The sequence below is a fragment of the Bidens hawaiensis genome, unplaced genomic scaffold, assembly GCF_021521415.1.
Source record: "Bidens hawaiensis isolate Kalapana, Puna unplaced genomic scaffold, B.hawaiensis_p1.1 tig00010347_1, whole genome shotgun sequence".
NCBI lineage: Eukaryota > Viridiplantae > Streptophyta > Magnoliopsida > Asterales > Asteraceae > Bidens > Bidens hawaiensis.
Genome location: NW_027491785.1, coordinates 793,649 through 804,948, shown reverse-complemented (window position 1 = coordinate 804,948; position 11,300 = coordinate 793,649). Strand labels below are relative to the sequence as shown.

The following is an 11,300-nucleotide window of genomic DNA, read 5'->3' as shown; positions in this document are numbered from 1 at the left end:
CTAATTTTGTATTGAATTTGAAATTGTATTCGTTATCATCTTAAAGTACACCATTAGGTCCGAAAGGTTTGACACTTTACTACAACTTTAGTCACTAACACAGCCGGAAGCGTTAAGACGAGATAGAAAGGTGATAATATTATTGAACTAAACGATTGTATTAACGATCTTCAACATTACATGTATCCACCTCAATCTAATACCTAAACGAGTGTGACTTGATCGATCTAAAGAGGTTCGGACCATGGACAACGTTGAGATCTGTTGTATCAAAATCCTTGATGCGAGTATTTTACAGAAATGTGGTCGAGTCCACTTGCATTCGAGCTCTATATGCTATCTTCTAATTCATCAGGTACATGTAATTTCTCCATGGCAGCCTGAAAATAAAACATATAATAAAACCACCTAAACCAATTTATCTAAAATACTATATTAACTATATTAATATAAATCAAAACAAATTTGCCACGTCAGCAATTAAATGCGAAAGAGAAGTTGACCTTGATGGTAGCTACATCAGTTGCAGAAGGCTTCAAATCCAAAGCTAGACCGAAATGAAGCATAGCCTTTTCATACATAAGTCGGCGTTTATATATTTTTCCCATTAACGCGCAGACACTGCTTTCACGAGGAGCATATTCTTTAAGTTCTTCTAGAACAGCCAAAGCACCATCAAAATCCTCCAAACTCACAAGAATATTAGCTTTCTGATACATCGGTAACGGGTTCTTCTTATCTGCTATTATAGCCTTCTCCATCACTGCTAATGCTTCTTCATTTCTCTGAAATTTTATTTCAATATTAGTTTCTTGTCAAATAATTAATTAGTTAATTAGTGGGTATAATAATAAATAAACCTTTAATGCATGCAAGGAAGTCCCGAGATAAGACATTATAACAGATGAACACGGGTTTATGTTTAAGGCCTTTCGAAAATGATGCTCCGAAAATTCATACTTCTCTTGCCGAAGATATATCATTGCAAGACCATACCATGCATTATAATGTCTTGCATCAATCTGAAGGGCATTTTGGTAACTTTTGATTCCATTTTCATAATCCTCCAACGCCACATATCTGTAATAAAAGAAAAACCCCATATGCATATTACCAAACAAGAAATTTTATACATTTATTCCCAAGTATAAGAAATTATGATGAAATTCATACTCGTGACCACAAAGGGTGTGAGCATAGGTGAATCTTGAATTTAGCTGCACTGCCCGTTGAAAGTTTTTTAGAGCGGTTTCATGGTCTTTCTGCATGCTATAGCAATTTCCCATCGCACACCTGTAACATTTGTTTGAAAAAATGTAAATTTCAGCAAAAAATAATAATAATTGTAGAGGTTGGTTAAAAAAAAAACTTATGTGGTTACCATGACTGTGGGCCTAAGCGATCTGTTGATATTAGCTCCTGTGCCAAGTAACTCAACTTCATATCCTCCTTCAGGTGCTACAACATATAAGACCAAATATAAATTAAACGAACGGTGTCAAGTTTAGTTAAGTAAAGAAAAGCTTACATATAGAACGGTGGAATATATATCCATTCCTTCTAAGCTATAAGGAGAAGCTAACCGAGCACCTCTAAAGGCGCGCTCGGCTTCTATATAATCAACCAGTTCAAAATGAGCTTTTCCAACCTGCACAAATCAATATTTTACTAATATCAACTCAAATCTAGTTTAAGGTAAGTTGAAAACATATATATACCTGAGAGAGTACCCAACTTGTGTTGTAATGCTTAAGAGGAAGTTGCAAAAATACATCAAGGGCGTCCTGTTTTTAAAAGGGAATAATTAGCAAAGTAAATCACTAGAGAATTACCAAAAGTCAGTTTACAAATTACTATACCTTACACCTGTACAGGCAAGAAAGTCTGTAACCTTCACCGAGGATTTTCAAAAGGGACAGTACTTCTAAAGCACCATTGGCAACTTTTGACACACTTGTGGACGCTCGGCTCATTGAACCATCATGTTCACAAGATCTAATATCGAATGATTGGGATGAACCAGAAGTGGTTGCTACAGTATTTAAACGTGAGTCGTCAACCACTGAAAAACCAAGATTGTGGGTTAGATAAGTGAAGAAACAAATAATATGATTGACAAGGAAGAAACAAAACTGGCCTTCATTAACAGTTTCAGTAGACAAAGATTGTCCTTTTCTAACTGTAACAGAACGCGACGTTGCAGAGCCCAACTTAGAAGAAGTAGGATATTTAGAAGAGTGATTTGTTCCATTTCCAGCAGTTACAGGAACCCCACTTGTATTAGTCACGGGCCCACCTTCTCCAGCAAGTCTTGTGCTTCTTCTAGGACCAGAATCAGAGAATAACCTCCCAGATATCTGGGGGAAAAAAAACTAAAACACGTTAAACAAATAGCATAAAATAAAAATCCACAGAATTAATACGTTATGCAAGTTAACAACCTTTCTTAGCTTGCCCTCATCCACAAACTTTCTTCTAGGAGGTTGAAGGGTGGATTTGACAGTTGATCTTGGGGACACGTCAGCACTAACAGAACTTGACAGCTGACCATTTGGGATCACATTTCTACATAATGGTGGTGGGGCCACACCTGACAACTGCAAAAATACAACAAAACAGTAATATCAATATAAAATGATATATTAGAATGAACATCATTATTGGTGAGTTGAGTAGGTATACCTGGGTGGCCATTGGGGAAGGAGTATTATAAAATGATATATTAGAATGAACACCGTTGCTGGATTGGCTAGCAGTTGTACTACCAGAAAAAACTGCTCCATTATGATTTAAGGAATTGTCCTTAATGTTATTGCCATTCAAATGCCTTAACTGCCTTGTACTAGCATTTTCAGCCATTTGTTGTCTACCAGAAACTACATTATGATCATCATTGGATGCCTGCAACTGAGGTCCCGCATCATGATGACTCATGTATTGTTTCTGAATGCATTCAGAAGCGGATTCCCCAAACACTGTTGTTGCTTCCCCAGCAGCTCCTGAAACATAACACAAAAGATGAAACTTTATACTGTAACAGTAGAACTGATTATAATACAAACTAAACATAGTGTCTATACAAAAGCGCTTTAGAAAGATGTGGTATACCTAATCTGCACAATTCCTCATATGCAGCCCATAACAAGGGATCTAATGATAAAGCTTGGTTAAACTGATGAGCTGCACTTTTCAATCTATCTGTGTATCTGAAAGACATTACGGGCCCTTAGTTTAGAAATCTTAATATATATGTGAAGCTGAAATGCACTACACATAATGTATTACAAGAGAACATATGAGTTAAAACATATAAATGATCAGAAAAATCAATAATTTAATATAAGTGTCAGGCGGGCAGGGTTCCAGCAACAACTTTTCTGTCCATTCTTTTGAAGTTTATAAATAGCCATTGTACAATATATAATTATAAAAACTGCATTATTGAAGAAAAATCAACTTTGTTTCAACACGGCAATTTAGGAGGTTAAGCATTTAAATACAATATATGTGGCAGCCAACCCATTTGACCAGCTCGACCTCTTTCCTTTATAGCTAGGTTTATCTATATCAACTATTTTTGATCGAGTATCAAAATACAACCCGAATTGACCATCTTAAGTATAAACAAATTATAAGTTGCTACCCTTTCATATCAACTTACAGCACCCGTCTATCTTCAAACTCAGTAGTAAATGCAAGATAGATTATAAATAACCATGCTTATCAAAGAGAAAGCCAAAAATAAAAAGGACAATTTATAAAAATTTATGGTCATGTACCTGTATATGAGGCCAAGAAGATAATGACCAGCTGCACCATTTGGGACCTGGAAAGAATAAAGAACTACAGTAAGCAAGTGCTGCTATTATCTGTGACTACTTGTGTTTTTATTTAACGTCGTCATCTATATATAATCTTAGGGAAAAACTGCAAATGATAACATTTGCATGTATTGTACCATGTATTATGCAAATACAAAAAATCACTGCACTACCTCTGCCATAGGCTCATTAGAAGGACATAATGCAATTTCGGCTTCATTAAGAAGATCCATTTGATAGCATGATATTGCAAACAAGTATCTGGACTGAGGCAATTGCATTCCTGCATATATAAATTGAGAAAAGCAAATTTAACAATATTAAGATCCCTTCCCTGGATGGCTGTTAATAACCCAATAAATTAATAGCAAATGCAGATCATCCAAATTAAAGTAAAGTAACATAACTTGGACCATAACTTGTAAAATGATAATTGAACCTATATAATTTAATAGGTCAACCATTAAATTTAAATCTGGTTAAATTTTATTGTTTTGGAAAGTCCTGCACCACTATTGTATCGCTAAAAGAAAATCATAAACCCATCATCAAAAGCAAGCTCACTATTCTATCATTATCAAAAACAAAACACACATTTGAAACAACTTTCCAATTTCAATTAAACCTTGAAATAGTCTAGATTTGATAACTTTTAGATGAGGTAAGTTGATTATTGTTTAATTGAATTGATGATTGTAACTTATATGAATAAAATCACATGAGTGAAAAGGACAGCATAATCAACTATTTTGATTCTTTTTAATCTGGATGATCCAAATTTGAACACACGTGTATAACCTAATACCAGAAAACTTAAGTAATTACAACTGACAATTCAGTGTTTGACTTTGGTTTCTATTTTATGTTAGATGTCAATTAAATCACTTAAGTTTTCAGGTATTAGGCTATAATTGAGTCTTCATATTTTGGATCAGTAGTTTAAAACATTCAAAAAAATTGGATTTGTTGTTTTCATTCAACTGAAGTGATTTTCTTCATATAAGTTGCTATCAACATATAAGAATCAAATTCAACTTTAATCAACCACCCTCATTTTTCAGGTATCAACATCCGGACTATTTCAAGGTCTAATTGAAACTTTAAAGTTGTTATTGTGCTTTTGGATTTCGATGATGATAGAACAGTGGGATGTCTTTTCGATAATGATAGAACAGTGGGCTTGCTTTACAACAATGATAGAACAGTGGGTTGTTATTGTAATTTCGCGATTAGTGATTTCCTATAAAAAAAGGAACGCCTTTCCAACAATTAGAGTTTATTCTCCTGTTTAGAGCATTATAACCATAATTCTAAGAATTTTTAGTTTGTATTTGAAAGATTGCTTTAAAACTACACACGGAATAGAATAAGAAAGAATTTTAAATTTGCCCTTCAGTTTTATGCACAAGTGTGCACCAACTTGCTTCCTAAATTACAATAAAATTTTTCATAGTTCATGGGGAGTATGACATAGCTCTATTCAATTACCAAGTCCTAAAAATGGAAGGAAAAAAAAGGGTGACCATCTCAAAAAGAATAAATCAAACAAATGCAGCCCCATAGTTAGCAATTTGAATTTTCAAAGACCCAACTGAAAATCGCATTATTCATGAAACCTTCAAACAGTTCATCTACATGTATCTAAACTGACCTAATATTTTAATCTAACTTATAATGATATGACATTTTGGCAATGACAAGATATTACTGTAGACAGGTAAAAGAAACCAGGTTGCACATACCTTTCAAAATATGGTAAGCTGAGTAAGCTTGATTGCTTTGTAAGTAACATGCAGCTAACAATTGCAAGTTTGTCTGCATTTAACAAAATTACCAAGAAACCAATAACTTAAAAGAAACTGAGATACTACAATTGGTGCATTGCAAAATGAACCTATGAAAAAATATAGTTGACTATTCAAATAAGAGTGGTTAATCAGAATCTACTTGCTTTGACAAAGTCTTCAGTTTCACTTATGCAGATAATATCTTTCAGGAAACAAAAAATTAAAAGATTTGTGCAAATTATTTCTATCAGTTATTCTCCATTATAAACTTTAAATGAAGTAATAAGTGGATCATCTAATAACAATGTCTACTTTACACAAGTTAAAAAAATATCAAGGCATAAAAATCAGCAATATACTTCAACAATCAGAAGATACCAATTCTCTAAAGACAATGTGTATTTAAGTACTTCAACAATACGAAAAAACATACCTCAGAGGGAAATTCAGAACACAGCCGCTCACACATGAAAATAGCATTGCGGTATAGTAGATGCCGCAAACTGTTCTGCACGCACTCAATTAACACAGCCTCCATAATATCCACAAACCTATATCGCAGAACTTATCACTGAATTTCTGGAAAAATCATAAATGCAATACGTGATATTCACAAAAACATGAAGTGCTCGAAAACTCAAAACTATTCAAATGCATAAAACAAACATAATCTCATATGAACAAATTATGAATTTTATCAAACAAATTAGCACTTAAATACATAGCTATGAATTTATCAAAGATACAACACAACTCTCCATACAGAAAATAAGAATTCTAGATGTTCAAACTAAAATCAAGTGCTCATAACAATTACAGAGCATTGAACAAATCACCAACCCAAAGAGCAAAACAATTAATTCAACAAACAAGGCGAAGCAAAACCTAGAAACAACTTCTACATCCAGCTACCAAGAAGATCATATTGTAGTATAGTAGATGCCGCAAACTATTCTGCACACACTCGATTAGCACACCCTCCATAATAACCACAAACCTATATTGCAGAACTCGTCAATTGATTTCTAGAAAAAATATATACGTAATAGGTGTTATTCACAAAAACACGAAAACTCACAACTATTCAAATACAAAAAACAAACATAATCTCATATTTAAATATATCATACAAAGTTACAAACTATCACTTAAATTCACAACTACAAACTTGTCAAATATTTCTATACGATCAAATCAAAACCAAGTGCTTATAAGTTATTATAACAATAATTACAAAACACGGTGAATCAAAACCCTAGTATATTTTTCCTAATTTGCACAATTACCTTTTGATTCACCAGAAGCAGAAAAAGACCTACATCCAGCTACCAAATTCACCACAACAATCAATTAGACCATGCATCTACGCTATACATAATTCAAACATTTAACTACAAATTAAACCTAACCGAATACCTGCACGCGCGATTCGAAACTGATCACGGAGGTAGCAACCTGTAAAGCTCAGATTTCCGAACTAACTTCCGATTAAGAAGAACACCTGCGATTCGAATTTGTATGAAGGCATTCAAAGTAGACGGTACGGAAAGAGTGAGGACGAATACGAATTTAGATTATCAAACTAAAACTAAATGCTCATAACAATAACATATCATTAAACAAATCACCAATCCAAAGAGCAAAAGTACTAATTCAACAAACACGGCGAATCAAAACCCTAGAAACAACTCCTACATCATCCAGCTACCAAATTCACATTAATAATCTAACAAACAATCAATATAACTACACTACATAACCAAAAGACCTAACATATCAAACGAAAATGAATATACAACACTTACGAAATCATCTACACATACACGCTAAACTGACATAATTAGCCAATAACCTATACATTTAATTACAAATTAAACCACAAGTCAATACCTATACGCGCAATTTAACGACCTGTGGAAGCTGAGATTTGCGGACTAATAACTTCCGATTAAAGTAAAGAGGTTGTTGTTATTATTATTATTAGCGGAATCGAAGGCATCCAAAGTGTAGAGTACGGAACGGAGTGAGGATTTGAATTTGCGATTGAATTTGGGGATTTTGAATTACGTAGTTAATATTTAACCTAATAACGGTAAATCGTTTAAGTTTGAAGGGCTAGTAATAAACTATGTGGGAAAGGAGGGGTGGTTTGTTTGTTTTTGGGATGATTGAGGGCTAATTATGTAAAGTTTAAATTTGATACTAGGATCGAATTTATTTGGCAACAAGACTTTTTTTTAGTTTTCTTTTTGCGAACTATAAGAGCATTCATATCCAACCCATTAAATTTTATGAGTGGAGTTTTTATAATTTAGGGAGTGGTTTGGAGTGTGATAAATAATAAGAGTGAAAATGCAGTGATTTTTCTGTATATTTGAAAAGTTATTGTTCACTCTCTATAATTTTTTACTATTTGTTAAAAGTGCTTGTGAGTGAAAAAGATAGAAAGGGTAATGATAAAAGTATAAAAAATATTATTTAATTGAAAATGAGAAGTATTTTGAGTCTGATGTTTTTTGGCCGGTTTGCTATAACATTGTACCGGCGGTTTTGGTCTAAAATATCGATTTTCACCAGCAAACCGGTTTTATGCTTGAGAAATTTTTGATATTTTCGGTCCATATTTTTTCAAAATTACTTTTAAACAAATAATTAACATTCAAACGTGTAAACTTTTAAAAATTGAGTGTTTTTGCGTTATTTTTTAATATGGATTAACTTTTTGATTATTTTTTTGGTGTGAAATCATTTACCTTGAGTTATTTTTGGATTGAAGTTACATTTATAGGAATTATAAGGTAAACTATTGAACTAGTTGTACCTTCCGGTATAACCCGGTTCTACCGGTTGTATCATTTTTTAGCCAAGTCCGGTACAAGTAAATACCGGTTTTTAAAACATTGGGTGTTTGTGACTGTGTGTGAAATGTGATGCCCATACAACACACCGGCTCTTTCATGGAAATGGACCATTTATATGAACTTCTTTCATGAGTTCATGTCCATTGTTAACTATTAGAATTTGGAGGAATTTTTTTAAGAAATCTGATAAATCCATAGAGGTGGTATATTTAATTATTGATGGGTCAAAGATTCATGTTATATTGTCACTAATGGGTCCAAACGAATAAAATAGAAAGGACATGACCATGCAAAACATTTTATTTTAAAGAAACTAGATTGTCATTGAACATTAATTAAATCATGAAAGCACTCTAAAAATACTGCTAAGGGTGTTATAGTAACTTAGATTATGCAATGTGGGCTGCAGGGGCATTACCAAGCAGTCACATAAGCACAAAACATGGCGCCAGGACTTCAAAACATATTCTATGAAAGAGGAGTTGTAACACAATAACAAGAGTTAAAAGGGAGAGCGAGAAAAAGAAACGGAACCACCGGCCCATCAAAAAAGGTACTAAAACTGTCTAATTGAACAAACCACATGTATGAAAGTGACACTTAACTCAAAAGAGAAAATACATAAAAATAAACAAAATTGCCAATTTATCTCTGACTTAATGGAAAAAATAGACGATGTTAGAAAAAAGTACTAAAATGACAAGCTTTAAAAAAGTGAAGTAGCCATTTTGCACAAAATTCAAAAACGATATTAAAGTTGCGTAATTAGACAAATCAAATGTACTAAATTGGCATTTAACTCGTTTATTTAATTATACTTAACCCACAATCTGATAGTTAAATAATGAGCTAGTTAAAGTTCATTGTCTACGTGACAATGACGTGACGATGTATTATGAACTTTTTAGTTAACCCAAAACACATAGCCTTAGCGAAAACAAAAATATATATATTTGCTTGATATATATCAATTTTAACACATAACCTTAGCGAAAACAAATATAAATATATTTGCTTGATATATATCAATTTTAACTTGTAAGTATAATAACCACATCGTATAAAACAAATTAATAAATAGAAACTATATAATCAAACTAAAATAAATTAATGAGATAGAAACTATAAAATCAAACTAAACAATATAAAAAACTAGAGCAATCAAAATCATTTTGGTATTTCCACTCAAATTACTAGAACTAATAAGTTACACAATTTTTATTTGATATTATAACAGTTCAAAAAACCGTTATCACCAAATATATTAATGGTGGTCACACCAATAATTTTGTTGTGTAAATATTTACACATTCCTTTTTATAATTATGTTAGTACTCGGTACCATAGTTGAGAGTGAGGCTTTGGTTTGTTCCATTATCTGCAACTGTTGTACCTTATGTACTCATCCAATACTACCTTCTGCATGGCATGCCCCTTATGTCTCCCACAAGCTTATCAGTAACTAATCTGATTAATATCATGCAATTTTCACCTTGCCAAATTAAAATGTATTTTTTACTAAAATATATTAAACCAAACATATACATTGATTAACAAATTTCTCATAATAATAACTTGTAAGCAGTAAGTATTTCCATAACTGAAAACTAACAAATTACATATGATCATCAGCTTGAACTAAAAGTAATTAGATAATAATGGTAACTCTTAACTTATATATCATGTTATATATGTTATTGAAAATAACATTACTAGTAAGTTAAACGGTATGTGTTCGGATCAAAGCCAAAGAGCACCCGCCTCCTTGAGAAGAGGGACAAGGGTACCGTTGATATGACGCGCATTAAGCATTTCAATCCCACCAAGAAACTTGCCGCCAATAAAGACGGCGGGGACATGCTGGTGCTGCTCTTTCCCCGCCGCTAGGCGGTACAGTAAAGCATGAATCTCCATACCCGCCGCCTCTTTATCCAATTTGACAAACGTAGGCCCCACACCGAGCCCAAGGAGAAGTTGCTTAGCCACATGGCCCATACAACAACCACTAACCGAAAACACCACCACCGCGTTCCCATTAGCGAAGTGGTGCACACGCTCATAAACCGCCTCAAGTTTAGCTTCCATCGTCGCAACCTCGGTGGTTCGGTCCACTACAACACTTGTTGATTCATTTGTTGTCATATTTTCTAGAGAGAAATAATATGAGTTAACAAAGTTGCAATTGAAATGGATATGGACAAGGGTTGAATTTATAGGGGTTTTGGAACTAAGTGAAAGGTGATATGATTGTGACTATTGGAAGATACATTCTGTTTATTATACAGCTTTAAAAGCATGCTTATAGCCCAGGAGAACTTGTACACATCATACCCTAACTAATTATGTAACAGTATTTGTGTGTCATTGATTTACCATCATGGAAGACTTGAGAGTTTTTGGAGGTACAACTTCTGATGCAGGTTGTACAAGTACACATCAGCATGCAGGTGGTACAACTATCTGTTTGATAAAAAGTTAAAAACCGCAAATTTGTGTCACTGCATGAAACTTGTGTTGGGGTAATAGTAGTCTCCTCTTTGGTCAAAGACTCAAAAGGATCACTTTTGTTTGTGACAAGGTTCTATAACTTCTTAGCTAGTCTGTTCAAGTATTACATGACTAAATTTCAAATTGATTTAGAACAAAATAATAATAAAAGAAAGAGAGAAAGAAAACCGTGAATTGAAAATTAGATGAACTCCTAGAGTGTTGCAAATGTGGGATATGCAAACTAACAAAAATAGGGGTTTTCTATGGAAACCGTCCCTTTTAGCTAAAAAAAACCTACCAATACGTCTCGTATGGAGCTATACGGGGCGTATAGGCCCCCC

At 33.4% G+C, this 11,300-nt stretch overlaps 2 protein-coding genes across 3 annotated transcripts; both read right to left on the bottom strand.

The window, feature by feature from the left end:
• On the bottom strand, positions 1 to 6,205 carry LOC143534880 (cell division cycle protein 27 homolog B-like). Of its 2 annotated transcripts, XM_077029257.1 has the most exons (16): positions 6,042 to 6,205; positions 5,564 to 5,636; positions 3,995 to 4,104; positions 3,780 to 3,826; positions 3,109 to 3,206; positions 2,683 to 2,999; positions 2,442 to 2,597; positions 2,138 to 2,357; positions 1,860 to 2,062; positions 1,719 to 1,784; positions 1,529 to 1,648; positions 1,382 to 1,458; positions 1,174 to 1,293; positions 861 to 1,080; positions 504 to 785; positions 2 to 380 (listed from the first exon to the last, which is right to left on the bottom strand). In XM_077029257.1, the coding sequence occupies exons 1-16, from the start codon at positions 6,144 to 6,146 to the stop codon at positions 330 to 332; spliced, it is 2,265 nt and encodes a 754-aa protein (XP_076885372.1). In that variant the 5' UTR covers positions 6,147 to 6,205; the 3' UTR covers positions 2 to 329. The 2 variants fall into 2 exon arrangements, with proteins under 2 accessions (XP_076885371.1, XP_076885372.1); XM_077029256.1 differs by having other exon boundaries at positions 1 to 380; positions 1,860 to 2,357.
• A 4,004-nt stretch (positions 6,206 to 10,209) lies between these two features.
• On the bottom strand, positions 10,210 to 10,611 carry LOC143534895 (glutaredoxin-C9-like). The gene has a single exon (XM_077029267.1). It carries the CDS (start codon positions 10,609 to 10,611, stop codon positions 10,210 to 10,212), a length of 402 nt encoding a protein of 133 aa, XP_076885382.1.
• Positions 10,612 to 11,300: the final 689 nt, after the last annotated feature.

Coding starts and splice junctions, on each gene's coding strand:
- LOC143534880 (XM_077029256.1), bottom strand. CDS start 6,146: ATGGAGGCTGTGTTAATTGAGTGCGTGCAGAACAGTTTGCGGCATCTA. Junction 4,105..5,563: donor AGCTTACCATATTTTGAAAG/GTATGTGCAACC, acceptor TTATATATGCAG/GAATGCAATTGCCTCAGTCC. Junction 3,207..3,779: donor CTTCTTGGCCTCATATACAG/GTACATGACCAT, acceptor AATGTCTTTCAG/ATACACAGATAGATTGAAAA.
- LOC143534895 (XM_077029267.1), bottom strand. CDS start 10,611: ATGACAACAAATGAATCAACAAGTGTTGTAGTGGACCGAACCACCGAG.